General features: G+C 48.3%; 1 protein-coding gene across 3 annotated transcripts in view; it reads left to right on the top strand.

Annotated features, from left to right (window-relative positions):
* The first annotated feature begins 784 nt into the window (after positions 1 to 784).
* Positions 785 to 20,666, top strand: part of HK2 (hexokinase 2) — a 36,462-nt gene continuing 16,580 nt past the window's right edge. The window contains exons 1-2 of one of the 3 annotated variants that reach the window (XM_042476275.1): positions 785 to 837; positions 2,133 to 2,262. In XM_042476275.1, the coding sequence (XP_042332209.1) occupies positions 2,212 to 2,262 (51 nt within the window). In that variant the 5' untranslated portion in view covers positions 785 to 837; positions 2,133 to 2,211. Of the gene's footprint in view, positions 838 to 1,932; positions 2,263 to 14,071; positions 14,144 to 20,666 lie in introns of those variants that run through there. The other 2 variants (XM_042476274.1, XM_042476273.1) reach the window with 2 other exon arrangements.

The following is a 20,666-nucleotide window of genomic DNA, read 5'->3' as shown; positions in this document are numbered from 1 at the left end:
CTTGGTGCTGCTGTCACATGAGATCCCAGAGCTGATTATCCGCTTTAGAGGGCACCCATTTAATGAATGGCCATGCGCCCAGACACGTGGCCAGCAACACCCCACTACGCGCGCACACACACACATACATACACACACTTCTATTCCTCTTGCCACATGCCCATGAGATGCAATGCTACATGGACAGATCCGAGCATCCTGAGGGCCCTGCTTGCTTTTGCAAAGTTCAGGAGAGGACAAGATTCACTCTCTCTCATTCTATGCGTTTCATTGCTTTAGCTGTGAATGGACATATATTTTATAAACCTCTAGAAAAGGGAGTTTTTTGGAAATACGGTCAGCTTATATCAATGCATATCAATCACATTATGCATATTTCTCTTTCCCTTATCCTTCCTTCCTTCCCTCTTTCCTGTTTCCTTTCTTTGCAATCATACTTATTCTTTTTGAAAGGGCACTCGCCTAATGGACCACCATACATACCGACACATGGACAGCAACATCCACTCTTCCACAAGTAGTGTATAGTGGAGGCAGGCCCTCCCGCTGCTTCCTCGCATTTGGTACTCCAAGGTAGACTACTCCCAGACAGAGAAGCTCCTTTAGGCAGCTTTGGCTAATGGCCATCGGGAAGCCCAGTCCTCCCTGAGTTTGTGTAACTGCATTGCAACATCATTAATGTCTGGCAAGTGTTTTACAGTAAGCATTGTGTCCTTATCTGACGATAGAACAAGGAAATTAAAACACTATATTTCTTTTCTGGCTTGACTCCAGATTTGCGTAACTGAAGTTGTTCCGGTTCAGTTCCGGTTCAGAGCAACAGAGGCAAGTGGAAAGGTAAATGCTATTCCCTCCGTGTTGCTTCTCTTTCTGGATGGGGATAAGATGACTTATAATGTTGCAGCCGTTTTCCAGCCTTAAGAGTTGTCAAGACGTCCCCCCTGTTTTTGAAACCTGGGCAGCAAACTGGGGGTTTGAGGGCCACAAATACAGTGCTGTGGCCCCAGGGCCTCACTTTGCCCTTCCGTTTCTTATAGGGAGCTGTTTTTGACTGAGCCGCACCTCCGGCCTAATCTCCTTTCCCAGAACTTAAGCCACAGACATCTTCTCCTAATCCTCTATCTGAAAGACTCCCACACAGAGAAAGAGACTGGCAAAGCTAGACAGATAGACAGGCAGCCAGCCAAGGAGGAGCCACACTGCACATTTATAGTGCTTTCGTACCAATTTAACACCTGTGGCATTGTCCTATGGAATCCTGGGATGTGTAGCTTTCTGGGGATGGGCCTGAAAATTCTCTCTCTCTATTTCGCTCTGCAAATTGCAGTGGTTTGCGTGTTGGACTATGACTCTGGAGACCAGGGTTCGATTCCCAGCTTGGCCATGAAAACCCACTCAGCGGCAAGTCACACTCCCTCAGTCTCAGGGTAAGGCAATGGCAAACCTCCTCTGAACAAATCTTGCCTAGAAAACCCTATGATAGCGTCACCATAAACAAAGGTATACAACACACAGAGAGAGCTCTCTAGCAGAGAATTCTCAGTCTCTCCAGAAAGGACAGAACCCAGGTTTCCATAGAATGGAGCCATGGCCCTTAGAGTGGCATCGAAGCGCTGTAATTCTGTTGTGTGGATATATCCACAGATGGGCAGCCAGATATTGAAAGTGCACATTCTGGACCCTGACCCTGGAGCACCGGTTTGTCCCTGGCTTGTGCTCCACAACTCTGCTCCTAGACCGCATGCAGCTCCTCACTGAGTCACAGCCCTGAAGGTGAAGCAACCTCACCAAAATAAATAGGTTGCCCTAAACCCCATGTGCCACTCCTGTGTGCCAGAGATAGGCGGAAGCACTCGGGAGTTTGGGGAAACCCCTGGGCCTCTAAAACACCCCACCTGGCATCTCTATTTAAAGCCCAGGCCCTGGGATCCTTTGCGCCAGGGGTGAATTATTTATCTTTGCTCCTCATCTCTTTGCTCAGCCAAGGCAGGGATTAAAGGGCTGCCTAGTACTCCCCAGTCTGCATGCTATGCCTCTCTCCCTCCAGTGACCTCAGCCTTGACGTTGTTGCGCACAGATGCTCCGGGAGCTCTTTCCACATTCACTCACACAGTCCTTCCCTCCTTCCTCAGCAGGTCCTTGAAGAGGGAACTCTAGAGCATACAGGCACCACCACAGTCTTCTTGGGTTGCCAGCAAAGGACTGGAAGCCATGGCCGAAGGGTACCTGCAGGATGCCAAGGATGGGGAAATTGTGGACCAGGTAAGGGCAGCTTCTTTGAAAATACCTTCTGAGTGTCTCTCCAAAGCCTTGGCTCCAACTGGGGCAGAGAAATCATTTTGCCTTTGCAAAATCAAGACCTTTGCAAAAAGCATGCACCAAGGCATCAGTTCCTTGGTGCAAACAGGTACCTCACCTCTCAGGTGAACTTGAATAGCTTTTTGCACAGGTCTTGGGGAATTCTTGCTGTGATGTCCTTTAAAACAAAAACAAAAGGAAGTTGTCTCTGTCAAATGATTTCTGCATGCACTATGAACTGTGTTTTGTAGTGATCCTGGGTTAAAGCGATGTCTACTTAGACAGATTCTAATTAACTAATAGAAAAGGATGAGCAGATGTTTAGACAGCAGAATCTGGAAGCAAAGAAGAGCTTGGAAGGGACCTTTTCTGAGACACAGCAGCAACAGCCTTGTCCTAAAGTCACCTTTGGTCAAACCAAAAGAAGCTTTTTTAAAGGGGAGAGATCATACCATGAGCTGAAATGCCCACTTTCAGACTGTCTTTTGCTCCCTTGGGGGGGGGGGGGAGAAAGTATTTTTGAAACCAGCCAGGGGATTTTTAATCCTATCACACCCTTATTTTGGGTCCCTTTGCTTCAACTAGAATGTCCAAACCTTTCCCAATCTCTGGAGTTTGTTCCTCTAGCACCCCAAAAACCCTTTTCTTGGGAGCAGTAACAGCAGGTGGCTCACAGATGTCAATGGGAATCCACATTTAAAAGGCATTTTCCAAGGTGCTGAACCTATTTTGGGGATAGACTCCATCCCTTGGAAAGCTCCTTTCAAGTTTGGACTAAAACCCAGAATGGATTCACCATCCCTGCTGCAACCCTGATATGGAAACCACCAACCACCATTGTTTGGGGTCTGGAAGACCCCTCTGGAGGAGGTTTAAAAGGGGGATTCAGTGGGGTAGAGGAAGAGAAAGTCCTGATTCTTCAGGTATTTGGATAGTGAAGGGTAGTGGTTGGATCCTGGCCTTTGCTCTGTGAGAAGAACCAGCCCTTCATGCAAGTGTATGTTGTTGTTGTTGTTGTTGTTGTTGTTGTTGTTGTTGTTATCCTGCCTCGATCCCTTTGGGGATACAACATAAAAAGTACATAAGTGAAATACATAGAGACACACACAAATAAAATTACACAATCCCCTTATCCCCTCCCTTAAAACTTAGCAACAACATTATAAAATGCGATAAAATCACTTAAAATTAGACATGATTGAAGTGAGATATCTTGTCTAAGAATGCAAATCCTATGCAGGGCTTCATCTACAGTACAAAATTAATGCAGTTTTATATTGCTTTAACTGCCATGGCTCCATGTTATGGGATCCTGGGATCTGTAGTTTGTTGTGGCACCAGAGCTCTCTGACAGAGAAGGTTAAACGTCTTACAGAACTACAAATCCCAGGATTTTGTAGCATTCAGCCTTGGCAAAATGGTGTCAAACTGCATTAATTCTGCAGTGCAGATGCCCCCCAGGAGTAGTAAATATGGAAGTAGGGTCTCTGGAAGGATGCTTTGGAGGACCTGGGGGGCAAAGCAGTTCTGTTTTCTGGCTGGATTTGGGTTCAGCTGGAATGAATCCCATTCTTGGGCTCTGGATGAAATCACTCCTGTTGGGTTTATCCTAAAACCAGAAGTCCTCTGGGAAACTGTATAGTTGCAGCCAAACTGTGTGAACATTTCTGGCTGTTCATGAAAAATAGGACTTCTGATGGGTGTCCACAAGTAGCACAGGGTTAAGAATCCCAGTTTTGCCATCAGGACTGGTATTAAAAGAAACACAAAGTTGTGAAGTGTGGAAGTGGATTGGACACACCTCTTCATTATGCAATAGGCAAAAGGTTTTTTGATGAACTACATCTGACCCAAGAACACATTTGATAATATTAAAATCACCCTCGTCATATTAAGTAGACAGTTCCTGCGAAACAATATCTAGGGTTGTTCCTGAAAAAAAATGCTTTCAGGGAGAAAAATGAAACCTATTTTTATTTGGGGGGAAAAAAGAATCCAGTCAAATTTCCAATTTGGACATAGATGCCAAAAGCTGCTGGCATGAATTAACTGGTTTTAATTGGGAGATGGGTTGGTTAATTAGTTAAATATGTATTTAAAAGGTGGGAGTTTAATTGCTCTCTTTCCTGGCATTGTTGCCAGTAATTCTGTTGGACTCTTAGATCAGAGGGATTTCCCAAGGAATGTGTTAATTGTGTGTGCGTTAATTAACTGAGAAGCTATCTCCCTTTGATTGTGATGCAGCTATATTGGCCTTAAGCAGACAGGTGGCTGGGTTTGTAAGCAAGAAAGTTGGCAAGCTACACACTGTTTCTGGTGACTAGTCCGAACTTTTGGATGCTTCAGTGTGATTTGACCAATGCTTGCAAAAAGAGAGAGAGAAAAGAATTCTCTCATTGATGGAAATTGACTTGGCTTTAGCCAGATTGCAAACGGATACCATTAAATGCCACAGTTTCTTTGTTTGGGTTTAAAAGCTGAGTTTTGGGTTCTTCCACTTTCTCCCTCTGGGTTACTTGACTTCGTGTGCTCTTCTTCCTCATTTCGTCTCCAAATGTGTCCAATTCCTTCTCCCTCCCAGGAGGTTGAGACAGTGGCACTGAGACTGGCTTCCCCAGACAGTCTTGCAGTGAATTCTGGACCATTCTTTGCAACACACTTTTCTGTTCCTGTGATGAAACCGGTTGCATAAGAGCACATCCTTCAGTTTGGACGAATGCTCAGCTGGGGACCATTTTATCTTCTCTGGACTTCTTATCAGGCAGCATTTCGAATCTATGCATTTCAGCCATTATGTGGCACACAGCAGAGAGTCCAATGAGCCCATCGGGAAAACAAAGCCCATACTGTACAAAATTGGGAAAAGAAGAGGCAATGAGTTCGTAGCAGCCTTTAAAGGAGCAATTGATCCTCAATTTATGAATGAGTTTCATTTCCATCTCACCTTCCCTCCCTCAAGTTCAAGCATGGCATACGCAGCAGCGTAGAGGAATCAGGGCTTGCAAAGTCCAAGGCTGGGGCTATTTTGATGAACAGGGATGATTTCCATCATCTGCCACTTTCTCTGGATTCCCATGTTCCTTCTTAGTTTAGCATCAAATCCCACAGTGACTCTTGCTCAAATGATTCAACTGAGGCCATTGCACTTTGAACATATGACAAGGACTCACTGATAAAGATGATAATGCTTAGTAAAGAGGAAGGAAATAGAAAAATAGGAAGGCTGCGTTACAGGTGGATAGACTCTCCATTTGGGTTTGCAAGACCTGAGAAGGACTGTTGATGACTAGGGCTCTTGCAGTCTCTCATTGAAAGCTGACTTGATGGAAAACAGCAATAACAAGTATGCTTCTGCAGGGCAGTTTGCTGGTGAGCGCAAGATGGAGGTTGCATTTGGAGTCCTCTTGGGGCAACTGTTTGGCTGCCATGCCAAGAGAATGCTGGACCACTGAGCTTGACCTGGCATCTTATGTTCTCCAGCAAGCATCACCATGGCAAGGACCTCTTTCTTTGGGAAGAATAACAGCCTATGCCCTTGAGCATCTTGGGAGCCTTGCTCAAAGCGTTGCGCTGACACAATTTTGACTTCCTCCGTTGCCAAATCTGGGTTTCAACAGACCGTCAGCAATCCTAGCAAGTGCCTAAGCTTGCAAAAGGTGTTTTGTTTGCATATGTGTGTGCAAGAAGCCCTGTGCACATCTATGTATACTATTAAATGGGAGCCAAGGTACAAAATATTGGAAGAGAAGACCCTGCCCCAAATTGCTAGTAATCCAGAGTTTTGGCAGAGGAAAAGGGGAAAAGGGAAAAGGAGGGCAGAAGAAGAGATTGTGTTGATTTTACTTCTTTCATGTTATAGTCCCAGGTCCTCACAAGGTGGTTTCCCATCCAAATATTCTTTAGGCCTGCTTTGCTCCCAAAATCAGGTTGGGAAAGTCACACTCTCTCAGCCTCAGAGGAAGGCAATGGCAAACCTCCTCTGAACGATGTGTAAAGAGATCTACTACAAGTTAGTCTCAAAGGGTGCTACAAGATCTCTTCACATATTGATTTTGTAGACTAACCTGGGTATATCTTTGAATTCTCCTCTGAACAAATCTTGCCAAGAAAACCCCAGGACAGGGCCGCCTTAGGGTTGCCTTAAGCTGGAAATGACTTGAAGGCACACAACTGACACACAAGAGGTGTATTCAGGGTGAGGAATGAGGGGCTTGCAAGCCTTTCCATCCCAGCAAGGGGAGTTGTGTTGAGGAGGAGCCTTGTGCGAATGGTGTCCATTTCCACTGGACTCTTCTTTCCCAGAGAATCAAAGCATCGTCCATGCTTCCCCCCCCCCCCATTTCTTCTCAAGGGCTGTCACATAGTGTTTGTCACAGAGCTGTACAAAACACAAAGAAAGAGGAGGCGAGATACACACTATATAAAGCACAGCCTGAAGGAAACAGATATTATTCACATCCATTCATTTCTGCAATGAATGTCATTGGTAAGGCTGCCCATAGTTGCTAGCAGGAGTATAGCCACCATAGCAATCAATGGTGGAGGAAGGGGAAGAGGGCATTGCGCCTTCCCAAATAAGAATTATGCCCCCTTGAAGTTTTCCTTCAGTACCCAAATCTCTAGCATGGCAATAAATTTCATGCTTCCTAGTCATGCTCAAAATGGAGGACAGTTTGGAATTCCTCCTGGACAGAAGGTTGAAATGTAGGACATCTCCTGGAAAAAGAGGATGTCTGGTCACCCTGAAACAGGGACATCCCTGGATAGTCCTTGGATGGGAGAGCACCAATGAATTCCAGGGGCTGGAGGCTCTATTTCAGAGGAAAGAACTGGCCAAACCACCTCTGAGTCTTCATTGCCAAAGAAAGTAGTCTCCAAATCTTGGTCCTCCAGACATTTTGGACTTCAGCTCCCAGAATTCTTTACTGTTAGGGCTTCTGGGAACTGAAGTCCAAAACTCCTGAAGGACCAAAGTTTGGGAATCGCTGAAAACCTTCTAAAAATCATGCCCCCCCTCCAAATAAACTGAAGGCAGCCATACACATGTGCAAACCCACAGACCCACAAGTGAACAGGGTCTCGGCTGATGTTTCTATATAAGCACCAGATATATGTGCTCTAAAATGTTCCAGCCTTAGACACTGGGCTAATATTATACCCAGTTCCTCTGTGTGTAATATTAGCCCAATGTCTATTTTTTCCCAGGGCAGCGTGCCTTTGGAAAATGAAAGTATTTGTGTTCATGCATACTTAAACTCTCCCCATCCCTCTCAGGATCCCTATGGCTGCATCCACACTGGAGAGATAACCTGGTTTGGCACCGCTTTTCAGCATCCTGACTCAAGGATATGGAATTCTGGGAGTTGGAGTTTGTTGCAGGGCCCAGAGTGGAACTGAGGCTGAGAGTGTATGACTTGCGCATGGTCACCCATTGGTTTTCATGGCCACGTGTCCAAAGTTGCAGTCCAACAGTCAAAGCTCTACACCACACTTGCCCTCTGGAGTAGTTACACCTCTCCTAGACCTTGTACTGTTACCTGAGTAAGTGATCTGTCTCTGAAGTGTGTCACAGGAACCCACAGAAAGGAGGGTGGCACCTTCTTCCAACCCTCCCAGTGCTTTGGTGCCAAGTCCTCTCCTTTCCTGGCAGGCTGAGCTGCCAGCGCACCCACGCCCAGCGTCACATGCTCTGCTTCTCCCGTACCCTTTGAAAACTGGTCCGATCACCTTTCTTTCTATTTTGAGCAGCTGTAAGGTGACCAGGACCCAAGTAAAGTGACTCCTGGCTCCCTCTTTCTCCTGATCTTGAAGGTCTCCAACAGAACAAAAAGTGCCTTCCCCCAGTTTGTACACAGCATGGGTTTTTCTCCCTTCCTTGTGAGGAGGCTGCTGCCACCAGATAGATGTGCTTGGTTTTCTGTTGTTCTTTCTGAAGGTGAACCTAGAGAGCTGGAGTGATGTAGTGTTTTGAATGTTGGGCTATGACTCTAGCAACCAGGGTTCAATTCCCAGTTTGGCCATGGAACCCACTGGGTGACTTGGGGCACACTCTCTCAGCCTCAGGGGAAGGCAATGGGAAACCTCCTCTGAACAAATCTTAGCAAGAAAACCCCATGATAGGTTCACCTTAGGGTCACCATAAGTCGGAAGTGAGTTGAAGGTGCACAACAACAACCAGGTGAAACTATCACAGGGTTTTCCTGGTGAGATTTGTTCAGAAGTGCTTTGCCATGGCCTTCTTTGGAGGCTGAGAGGGGATGACTTGCCCAAGGTCACCGGAGGGTTTCCATGGCTGGACAGGGATTTGAACTCAGTCTTAGTCCAACAATCAAACAATGACAACTGCTGGGAGTTGCAGTCCAGTATTTGGGAATGGGGATATACTTCGATGACCTCTGTTTTAATGCCTGAGAGTCCAGTTTTATGAATGTAATGTACACAAGTAGCGGGGCTAAAATGAAGGCATCCCCCTCCATGAAATGGTCCGTCACTTTCTAGCAATGCAGCCACTTAAAATGTCAGTTGAGCATTTAGAAGTACAGTTTAGGCATCCAAAGAAAAGGGCCAGTCAAGTGACCCAAGGAATGTGGATATAGCAAACAGAACAGTTTGGGGCTTGAGCGAATTGTGGGGACCGAAGGAGAAAGAGTTCTTATTTCTGCACCCCAAAACTCTGCTTCCAGTTCTTTTTCCAGCACTACAGTTCCCCATGCGCTCAGGCCAAGGAAGCTGTGATGCTATAACCACTTCAGATCAGATACTGACTTCAGAAAGATAAAATACCTGAGTCATAAATAACTGTCTTTGCAAACTGAAGAGGAGATGGAAGCATACAGAAACAGAGAAATTGTAGATGGGTACTATCTTTTATTAGGACTAATATCTTAACAGTAGCTTTTTAAAAACTAGTAATAAAATATCTTATATTAGGACCACTGATGTGTTACAAAAGTCATGCAAATAAGTTTCACTCATGCACCACTTTTGCAACACTTCAGCATTCCCAATAAAAGGTACTGGCCACCCAGTCCTTGCATACAACCTGCTTCAGTTCAGACAGAAAAATCCAGCATGTCCAGCATTGCAAGTTGGCCAAGCGGGTTTGGTCAGGAGGCTTGTTCGTCCTGGGCATCAATTCCTGGAGAGGAAAGGTGAAATACCCGCTGGGTTCTTCCTGCCAGGGGAGGTCAGACACCGGATCCGCTGGATTTTTGGCCTGAAGACACACAGTTCTGCCAGGAGCCAAGGGAAGGCAGCTTCACCAAGGAGCTTGGTTCGAAAACCAGTATTGTTGGAGTGGCTTGTGAACTGGACTACAATTCTGGAGACTAGGGTTCAGGTCCCTGCTCAGCCATAAAAACCCACACTCAGCAGCAGAAAAACCAAGAACAAGGTCACCTTGGGGTCTCCATAAGTCAGAAATGGCTTCCAGGCACACAGCAAACCAGATGGACTCAACTAGACTCACAAAAGCTGGTTTCCACCATGAAAACTCTGGATGGATGGTGCCCTTGTCTGGAGGGAAGATGGCATTCAGGGCTGTGGAAATTGTGTGTGTGTGTGTCTCCTGCTGATTTGTGGCCACCCCATGGATTTCAGTGGGTTGTTTTAGGCAAGGAACCCTCCGAGGTGGTTTTGCCGGCTTCTTCCTCTGAAAGAGAGCCTTCAGCACCTGGGATTCCTCAGCAGTTTCCCATCCAAGTCCTAACCAGGGCTGATTCTGCTTAGTTTCTAAGATCAGACAAGATCTGGTGCTTTTAGGGGATGTAGGAGTGTGTGGCTATTTGCTGTTGTTATCTCTGACTTATGGAAACCCTATTACAGGGGTTTCTTGGCAGAACTGATTCAGTGAGAAGTTGTCCTTGCCTTTCTCTGAGGCTGAGAGAGAGTGACTTGCCCAAGGTCACCCAATGGGTTTGCAAGGTCAGAGGAGGCAAAATGGGGCCATTGTCCCATAGTAATACTTCTAGGGTTCCCCTCACAAGGGAAATTTCCCTTCAGTCTGCAAATGTCTAGCTTTGCAATAACTTGGAACTTGAGTTGAGCATTGAGAAATAACAACTTAGGCACCGAAAAGAAAAGGGACAGACAAAGTGACCAAGGGAACGCAGCTCCAGCAAATAGCACTGTCTTGTTGCAAACAATTTTCAGCGTCCGGCTGTCTGCAATGCAATGGGTTGAGGAGTTACACATCTCCGGTATATGTGTTTGGAAGCACATTTTATCATTTGTATTATTTTTTAAAAGCCGTTTGCAAGGGAAAGGCAGATGATCCCTGCTCCGTTTGGCCTGAGTCACGCATGCCCTTTTTGCCAGGGGTTTAGTCTGAGCAGATGACCTGCATCACGCGCTGCAAAGATTATACAGCATCCGACATCTGCGACAACATGCTCTGCCTCTAAGGCCGGGATGGAGGGCCCTTGGGGTGACGCTGTTGTTGTTGTGCGCCTTCAAGTCATTTATGACCTCCCCCCCCCCCCTTTTGGCAAATCTATTCCAGGTTTTTCTTGGCAAGGTTTGTTCAGGTTTGCCATTGCATTCCTTTGAAGCTGAGAGAATGTGACTTGCCCAAAGTCACCCAGTGGGTTTTCATGGCTGAGCAGGGATTCGAACTCTGGCTTCCCAGAGCCTTAGTCCAGCACTCAAACCACTCTGCCATGCTGAGGAAAATAAGGCTACATTATGCAGAGTTATGACGCACAATGATAATGATTTTATTTATGTGCCATCTTTTCCCTCGATTTCAGGACTCATTGCTGGGCTCTTTATCAAACGTAATTATCAAGTTACCAAAGCCTAAGCCTAAGCCTCCCCTTGAGCCATTTCCCCAGCTGGAATTGCACCTTCCCCAGGATTAGAAACAAGGGTCATATTGTGTTTGCACAACACAACTGGGCTGGATTTGTGTGAATTTCCTCTGGTTGTTTTGGCTTTGCAATGATGGCGAAAGGTTGACAAAACAGGGAGAGAGAAAGGAGGAAGTTGGCTCTCGGCAGACGTTCCTTACTGAGTCATTGCAGAATCCTATAAATGGGTGGGAACTCAGAAACCATCTAGTCTAGCGGTTCTCAAACTTAGAACATACAAATGGAATTGGGATCCCAGGCGAGTCCTAGTCGACTTGGCCAAGGGTCAGGGATGCTGGGAGGTCCCAAGGTTTGGGAAGCACTGGCCTAGTCCCACTTTCTGTTCTTCCTTCAAAGCACTACCTTTATGGGGTTATGACTGTGAAGGACGGTAAAAGGCCGCCAGGCTCCCATGCGCTTTCCCAGAACTCCCTTGAGTAATAGCGTTCAATAAATCTGAATTGAGGTTATATTTAGATGTGCCAGATGTCCAGGGAGTGGCTTTGGAGTATGTTTAAGGTCAGCCCAGAGGAAGCAAGGGAGGACTTGCTTTCCATTGAAGGATGATAATAATAATAATATTGTTATTGTGTGCCTTCAGCTCATTTCCAACTTAGGAGGACCCTCAGGCGAAACTATCATGAGGTTTTCTAGGCAAGTTTTGCTCAGAGGAGGTTTCCCATTGACTTCCCTGAGGCTGAGAGAGTGTGTCGCTTCATGGGTTTCCATGGCTGAGTGGGGATTTGAACTTGGGTCTCTGGAGTCATGGCAGCCAATATGGCATAGTGGTTTGAGTGGGGATTCGAAACCTGGTCTCCAGAGTCATAGTCCAACACAAACCATTGTGCCACACCAGTAATGCCCTTTCCACCACAGGGCAGAACATCATGCACACAGAATTAAAGACAAGAGCGATAAAATATAACACTATAAATGTTCAGTTTGAGTCTTTTATGTTGAATTCTGAAATCTGAAATACTCCAAAATCCGAAATGGGCGGCTGAGAGAGTGGCACCTTTGCTTTCTGAATATCTTGCCAAATGTCTTGCCAAACTTCAAATCCCAGCATTGAGTCCCAGCAGTCAAAGCGGTGTCAAACTGCATTATTTCTGCAGTGTGGATGATGCAGACTAAGCCTAAGGACTCATTGGATCAATTGTTGAACTGTGTGGGTCAACAGGTTAGGGACATTCTATAGGTTTACTCCAGTTAAGACACTTCATAGGATTTAGACCAATGGAGATTTCCATTGTTGGTGTTAGGCCTGAGTTTTAAGGGTAAATGGTTTCCTTTCACAAGTCTACTCTGAATTGCTCAAAGCTGATAGTACTTTTAGGTCAAGGCATGTTCCACCAAATGCCTGTTGTGTTGAAAAACAAAGTAATCAAGGGAGTTTGGGTCTGGAAAGGGGTCCCCAGATAAGCTTCCTATTCTGTGAGTCAATTCACAACCTCTTTTCATCCTCTATCTTCCCAAATCTGGAGATTGGGGAAGAAAGAAATCCCGCTCTCCCTGCCCTGAGCCTCCAGGGATGGAGGGGTGAGGCTGGAAAGGGCCTTTGTTTGGGGAAGAGGGAGCCCAGTCCCTGGGCCTTTGCATCTCCAAAGGAAGGAAGAGGACACTTAGCACCTTTTGAGGGGGAATGATTGGCTTGGGCCCTTGGGCCTTTGTCTGGATTGGAAGCCTCCTCCTTTGCAGCTTTGGAAGCAGAAGCTGGGAGGCCATCACCATCACCATCATCTCTCCTGGAGGCTCTGGCCGTGTCTTCCTGCATGGCCCTCTCTCTTGATTCGGGGTCTTCCTGCATGGCGGCAAAGGTTTGGACTGGCTGGCCCTTGGGGGCCCTGTGTATTCCTGCATGGCAAATGGGGGTGGGCTAGGGGGCCACTGGGGTCCCTTCCAACTTTAGGGTCTCATGAAGACGAGGTGAAGGGGGGACATGATGGCCGTCTTTGGGTTGGCGATGGTGGCTCCTCCTTTGGAGCCTGTTTTGAAGGAGAGGCCTTGGACTGGGTCTCAGGGGCTGGGCTTGGAGGGCCCTCCTTGGGGTCCCTCCCAACTCTAGGGTCCGATGTCTTGAGTTCGGACTAGGTGACCCTTAGTCGAGCCCTCCAACTCCAGGAGTCCTGGCTGGGGGGTGTTCTTGCAGCAGGGCAGAAGCGGGGCTCCGAGCGGGCGGCGGCCCTTCCAGCTCCGGGGAGGGCCCTGTCTTCCTCGGGGCAGCAGGGATGCTCGGCCTGGGGGGGGGGGCAGGAGGAGTGACGATGCTGAGAAGATGCCTTCCTCCTCAGGGCCCTTGGCTGTCGAGGGAGGCCCTCTGCACAGGCTCAGAGGCACCGGAGGGCCAGGCCGCCTTGCCTTGCCTTGCCTTGCCTTGCCTCCGTGCGGCTGGGCACGCGCTCCGGCCCAAGAGGAGGAGGAGGAGGAGGAGGAGGAGGAAGAGGCGGGGCTTGGGGTCCTGGATTCACCCCGTCGGCCACTGCCAGGCCCATCATCCCCAGGCAGCGTCCCTGGGGTCCGAGACAGAAAGGGAAGGGAGGGGGACTTCTCTGGCCCTTCTGCCCCACTTCTGGGCTCTTTCCCCACGAAGCCTGATCCGGGGGCAGCCTCTCTCTCTCTCTCTCTCTGCCCTTCAGTCCAGGCCAGCCAAGGGCCCCCTCGGGGCTCCCACTCCCCAGGAAGAGAAGGCACCAAGTGCCCTCTGCCTTGGCTCAGAGGCGCCGTCTCTCTCCGTCTCCTCCCGGACCCGGGCTGCTGCCACACCCTCCAGTCCGGGGCCAATGGCAGGCAGGGCTGTGGTGGTCACGAGGGAGACGGGCCCCCGGCAGCAGCTGCAGGAGGCGGGAGGCTGGCCCCACCGACCGAGCGACCGACCGACGGAAGGCCAGAGCTAGCGTCCGGCGCCGGGGTCTCTTTCCCGGGGGGGCGGCGGCGGCATGATCGCCTCGCACTTGCTGGCTTACTTCCTGACCGAGCTCCAGCACGACCAGGGCCAGAAGGTCAGCCCCGCCGGGACTCCTCCTTCGGGGGACAAGGAGAGGGAGAGCCCCAAGGCCTCCGGGGCCCTGAGCGGCAGGGACCCTCGCCCTCGCTTGGCGCGGGACTCCTTGGGGCTCTCCTTCTTCTCTCCACGTGTTCCTCGCCTTCTTGCTTGCTCTGCTCCTTCCTTCCTTCCCGGCCCATGGCGCCCTCCGGAGGGGCTCCAGGGAGGAAGGGGTTAGAGGGCCTCGGAGGGAGGAAGGGAGGGAGGCAGGCTTAAGGGGACCCCGGGAGCCCCCGAGGACCGCTCCTCTTGGGGCAGCCTGGGAGGGATGCTCCGCTCGGGACAGAGGCCCTTGGCCCCCATCTCCCCTCCCGCTGCTCTCTTGGGGGGGTTATTTGGGGGACTTTTCTCAGCCCCGGCGGTGAGGGATACTGGGGGCACTTCTAGCATCTCCCCCCCCCCGGGTCCTTTCGCCGCCTTGCTGCCTCTGTCTTCCACGTGGGAGGCTTTCCCTCTGGTTCCGCTTTGGCTGAGTCAGCCTTCCTCCTCCTCCTCCATTGGGGCTCCTTCCTCTCCTGCCTCCATTTATTTGGGGGGGGGGGGGGTGGAAGAGAGAGCAAGAGAGCAAGAGAGAGGGAAAGGGGTGCTGCCCCTCTGGGCCAAGCCCTAGCAATGCCATGGGGGCAAGGGAGGACTTGGCTTCCTTGGCAGGACTTGCCTTTAAGGCTCTGGTCCTTTGTCTTCCTGGAGGGGAAGAAGGGACCCATTCAGGCCCCGAGGGGGATGGGAGGAGGAGGAAGACGAAGAAGGCCGCCCCTCCTCTTCCTCCCCCAGGCAGCCCCCACCTTCACCCTCCTCCATCGGGGGGAGGGACCCCCACCCCCAAAGGCCTGATTCCCCCCATTCTCTCTGGCCAAGAAGGAGGCAAAGCGATCTTGCAGCACCTTTGAGACTAACTGGGCAAAAGAAGCGATAGCATAAGCTTCCATAGATCTGACCTCCTTCCTCAGATGCATGGAGAAAGTGGGGTCCAGGAAGGACCTTTGGCGCCAATTACTCCATGCATCGGAGGAAGGAGACCTTTGAGACTTAACTGGGCAAAAGAAGTGGTAGCATCCCTCCATGCATCCCTCCATCAGAGGAAGGAGGCCAAGTCTGCAACTGAGTCCCAAAGGTGCCCCAGGATCCCTTTGCGTCCTGATCTTTTCCAGACGATGTCTCCGACGCCTCTGAATTCTTGCCCAGAAGTTAGGAAAAAGGTAGCCTTGAGGACAAGGAGCCCAAGAAGCCTCCAAGGCTCACCCTTTCCCCACTTTCAGCACTAAATCACCCCCTTTTTGGGGTTGCATGCCAAATCCTGTGACACACATACACAGCCTGCCAGGTGAACTTTGCAGTTCTGTGGAAGTCTTGCCTCATTTCCTCCAAGACTGTCTTGTCTTTGTAAGAATCCCAGAAGGCCTGGGAGGGGCCCCTGGGCTGAGTTTGGGGAAGTTTCTTTTTCTGCAGAGGACCGGTTATCACAATCCCACATGGGTCCAAAGCATTGGTCACAATCCCACATGGGTCCAAAGCATTGATCACAATCCCACATGGGTCCAAAATGTCTGGCAAAGATGACTGATTTCTAACCAGACTTTTTGCTTCTCTTGCGTCCGAAATTGCCCTCAAAGAAGCATCTGTCTGTTTGCAACGGATGGGACTATCATGCCTTTTCCTCTTCAGATCCTGTGACTATTGCTGTTGCCTTGAAGTTGGCGCAGTTAATTTTTGCTTCTGCCTCTTCCGCCAGCCCTGGAACTCATCCAGATGAAGGATAAAGGGTTTAGAGAGATTGTATTTAAACAAATACAGGATATACCAGTTTCCATCTGGGATGAGATGCAGTTTGAAGGGGACAATTCCATCCCAATCTCAGGGTGGTCCAGAGTTACCCAAAAGAAAAGATGAGCATGTGCAGAGTGTCTTTGAGCCATCACCAATCTGCGACATCTCAAAGACAACCTCAGATGCAGGGAATGTAGTTACATTTTTTAAACCTATTCCATCTTGTCACCAAACCATACAGATAAGATGACCCTAAAACTATTGAGAGGAGGGATTTGGGGGCTTCAGTGCTCCCCCAAAGGACCTCGCAGGGCTGCCGTCTGATGCTGGTGCTGCTCTGCCATAGATTTTGTTATATGATTTCTTTGGCCCAAATGCCTCCAGCGCCCCCTAAAGGTTGTTGTTGTTACTGCTGTTTGTCATCAAGTCCTTTCTGACTCACGGCAAGAGAAAGATGAGGAGGAGGAAACGCCATAAATGACTAGAAAGGGAGAGATGTGGTCCGGTGTCATTGGACAAAAAGTCGATAAGCCAAGCTGATATTAAAAGGCTTTATTTATCTTGCTTGATGCGTTTCAGGGGGGGCCTTTTTCAAGGGCTGGTTCTTCTATTCCTCTCTTTCTTTGTGGACAGAGTTTCTGTGTCTCATCCCTGAAACGCATCAGGCAAGATAGATAAAGCCTTCCCATATCAGCACGTCTTATCAACTTTTGCACATCTGTCCCTCCCTAACCCTAAAGTGAACCGATTATGAGTTTTTGTGGCAAGATTTGTGCCTTTGCCTCCCTCTGAGGCTGAGAGAGTGTGACTTGCCCACCATCTTTCAGTGGCTGTTGCATACTTTGTGACGTCTTGGCAGAAGCTGCCTTTGCCTTCTGGGTGTGTGTGCATGGGACTGTTGCGTAGATGACGGCAAGCAAATGCACTGAGAAAAAGCAGCTGCTCTCAATGGCGTTGCAAACAGAGAGGCTTTTGCTTGTTGGCTGGGCTCTAGTCCAGGAAGGAGACAGACCCACATTCTTGTGCACACAACACACACACACACACACACACACACACACACACACTTACACTCACTGTTACCTTGATTCATGGAAAGCAGCAGAGAAATTGCATCCCTCTTGGACAGGGTCACGCAGCTTGGCTTTTGAACTCAGGACTTCTGGAGGGGTCATCCTGTCTTTGGTCCAAAACACACTGTGGAAATAATCCAGTTTGAGGTCCCTAGCACTGAGCCAGGGCAGTTAAAGTGGACTCAAACTGGATTATTTTTGCAGTGTGTGTTTTGGACCTTTGTTCTCCTGGCCATGTAAAGTGGTGCCAAACTGGACTATTTCTGCCGTGTGGATGCAGCCTACAAATGCCAGGCTTCCATAGGATGGAGCTACAGCACTGAAAATGGTGTGAAAGTGCATTTATTTCTACAGTGTAGATGCAGGCTTAGTTTGGCTTTTGGCTGGTGGCATTTACGCTGGGGAACCCAAGGCCACTCTTCCTCCTTTGATACTCTTTGCTTCCTCTCTAGGCTTTCAGAGAACAAAGGAATGAGTGTGTGAACTTCACAGGGATGGAGGGATGGGGGGAGATCAGGTTTTCTTCCCGAATGGAGAAAGGTTACTTTTAACCAGCTTTCAAGAGACCCCCCCCCCCCCCCCCAAAAAATGTCAACTTGTTTCAGACCTCTAGTTAGGAGACCCTGCTTTCTCTTTCTCTTTCTGTTGCTCGGCATAGTTTCCTCTGTGGGTCTGTGTATAATATCTACTTCTGCAAAATGCAAACATTCCCCTAGTTCTGCTTTCTGCCCAGACAGGAACTGAATGGCAAATATAGCGGCAACACTGCATTTTTTGTATTCACCTCAAAGAGGCATATCTTGGGTTCTGTCCTTGGGCTTGGAAATAAATAGCAAGTAAAAATGGAGACTCCCAGGATCTCAGTCTCTTGTAGAGAAAGTCAGTGGAAAAACCATGTTGGGGGTTGCCCCAAAAGTGGTTCAAGAGAAATTCAGCCACTGTGGAAAGTTTGCAGGAGTGAAGTTTAAAAGAAGGAGCAGGAAAGAAAAGGCAAGGATTCTGTAGAGGATGGAGCCATGGCAGCCAAAGTGGTGCCAAACTGCATTATTCCTACAGTGTAGATGTACCCCAGGAGGACTACAGGCTTTCCAAATAGGTCTCATGGTTGACTTCTTTTTTTAATCCCACAGACACACACATTTTGCCTGGCATTTTTGAAGTCCATGCAACTCCAGAAGTGGGAAAATGTTCCCCCAGACCTACTTTGGGCTGCAGAAATAATCCAGTTTGATGCTGCTTTACCTGCCATGGCTCAGTGCTATGGGATTCTAGGGATTGCAGTTTGTTGTAGCACCAGAGCGGCGCAAACTACAGTTCCCAGAATTCCGTAGTATGGAGCCATGGCGGTTAAAGTGGTGTCAGACCTGGTTATTTCTGCAGTGCGGATGCAGTCATGGTTGCCTACTTCAAAGGCGATGGTGCCATTGGGGATGTCTGTTCTGTTCAGATTTAGTGGCTTCCTTTGGGAGCAACCTGGGAAGAGCAGGCTGTGCCTTCTCTGCTTGATCCTGTGAATTACTTCTCCCCAGAAAGAGGAGACAAATACACAAAGGATTTAATGGCTTTAGGGAGGAAGAAGAAAGGAAAGGATCAGGACTTTGATTAACTGTTTCCTGGCTCTCCCTCCCCTCTTGGTCCTTTGAAAGTTACTTATCTCCTTTAAGCCTGCTGTGTATTATCTTTCTCTGAATCAGAGGCTGGTTTGGGGCCCAGAGCAAAGGAAGGTATTATTAATTAATTAATATCCCGCTCTGTTCTTAACAGTAGGAGAGAATTGCCATAAATGACTTCAAGAAGGCTCACAACAACAAACCCAGCTTTATATCCCAAGATATAAAGGCTACAAATGAAATCAGTGTAAACAAAGTAAACAATGTTCATTTTAAGCAATGAACATAATGCAAAGATGTGGTTATTGTGTGCCTTCAAGTCATTTCTGACTAAGGGTGACCCTATCATGGGATTTTCTGGGGCTGAGAGAGTGTTACTTGCGCAAAGTCCATGGCTGAGCGAGGAATCGAACCCTGGTCTCCAGAGTCACTCTCCTATGCTCAAGCCACTGCACCACACTGGCTCCCAGTGTAAATATACTAAAAGCTTATTAAACACAACGAGAAGTTACAAACAGGCCAAGGAGGTTATGCATAAACCATATGCATAAACATGGGTTTGGAGTGAATCGAGTTGGGCTCTGTATATGTAGCCGAGACGTGTATTTTGCAGGCCATAAAGATCCGAAGAAGCAGATTGCTAGCCATAAACACTCATGCTACAATAAACCAGTTCAAGGTGCCACAAGCCTTTCTTTTCTGCTCTTTATAAAGACCAGCATGGCTGTTTCATTTGAAACTGATTTGGCAAATCTTGATGCATTGGATTGGGAGTAACATTAGCAAAGCATTGGATGCTATTTGTAGAGGCCTTGTATTGAGATCTGGGGCTGGAAGAAGCCCCTTCAACTTCCCCACTTCTCAGGTGGCCTCCTTTTGTGATTTACACCTCCATCCTCATTTGCACAACTGTGTGTGTGTGACAGACTGTAGCCAACCAACTAGGAGTAGTAACTCTTCCTTTGTCTCCAGGCGCCCTTCCATAACATTGAAGGAAAGGCTCATATTGCAATTGCAAAAGGGAATGTTTTCAGTTTACCCAAACTTCTGTGTTAACTGAAAACATATCTCAAATGTTCCATGATGTTCCAGTGGCTCTTTCTGTGGCTATCTTGAAATGCGGGAGGAAAATATTTTATCTGCAGGACAAATCTTGTAAACGCGGTCACATTCAGATTGAGAACGCATGCACCCCATGTGCTAAATGTGGCCACTGGGCTTGTTTGAAACCTTGCACATTCTTTCCACCTTCTATCAGTATTCCTTTGGACTAGGGACTTGACCCTTTTAAAATAAATTAAAGGAAATAGTCCTGGATTATCAAGATTCAAATACTGCATGTTGGAATCTAGAAGTATCTTAGTATTAAACTCTTGTGTCATTTAATTGTGGCTAAGGACAACCCAGTCGTGTTCCATGCTTGCTTCCAAAAAGCTCTCCTGTGTGCACTTATGGTGATCCTAAGGTGAACCGATTGCACGGTTTTCTTGGCAAGATGTGCTCAGAATGGGTTTGCCTTTGCTTTCTTCTGAGGTTGAGAGAGTATGGTTTTCCCCAAAGTAACCCATTGGGTTGCCACAGCCGAATGGAGATTTGAACCCTGGTCTCCAGAGTCGTAATGCACAATGCTGGCTTTCAACCTCAGATGTAACTGATTCCCAAGCCATTTTCCTGGCAGCATTCAGAGACCTCCCAGGCCCTGCTTGGTGCACCTGAAGGGCACAGGTGAACGCTGGCAGAGAAACCAGTCCAACTGGAAACTGACTCACCTGTGGCTGCTGAAAGGGCAACTGTGATGCTTCGTTCTGCAGGTCCTCAATGGCCTAATCCTGCAAGAGATACTCACCTTCTGGAATCCTTGGAGGAGCACAGTGTGGCCTAAAGGACTTTAGTGTCCTGCTTCTGGCATTGCTCAGCACGGTGTCAGGATTAATGTAAACATTGGCTGGCACACTGGGAGCACGGTGCCTTGGCACCTTTTGTGGTCTCTGGTGCGTCAGGGCACCAGCCAGAGAGTCTTGGGACCAGA

The sequence above is a fragment of the Sceloporus undulatus genome, chromosome 6 (genome assembly GCF_019175285.1).
Source record: "Sceloporus undulatus isolate JIND9_A2432 ecotype Alabama chromosome 6, SceUnd_v1.1, whole genome shotgun sequence".
Classification (NCBI taxonomy): domain Eukaryota; kingdom Metazoa; phylum Chordata; class Lepidosauria; order Squamata; family Phrynosomatidae; genus Sceloporus; species Sceloporus undulatus.
Note: the sequence above shows the minus strand (reverse complement) of the source record. Positions and strands in the feature narration are given on the sequence as shown.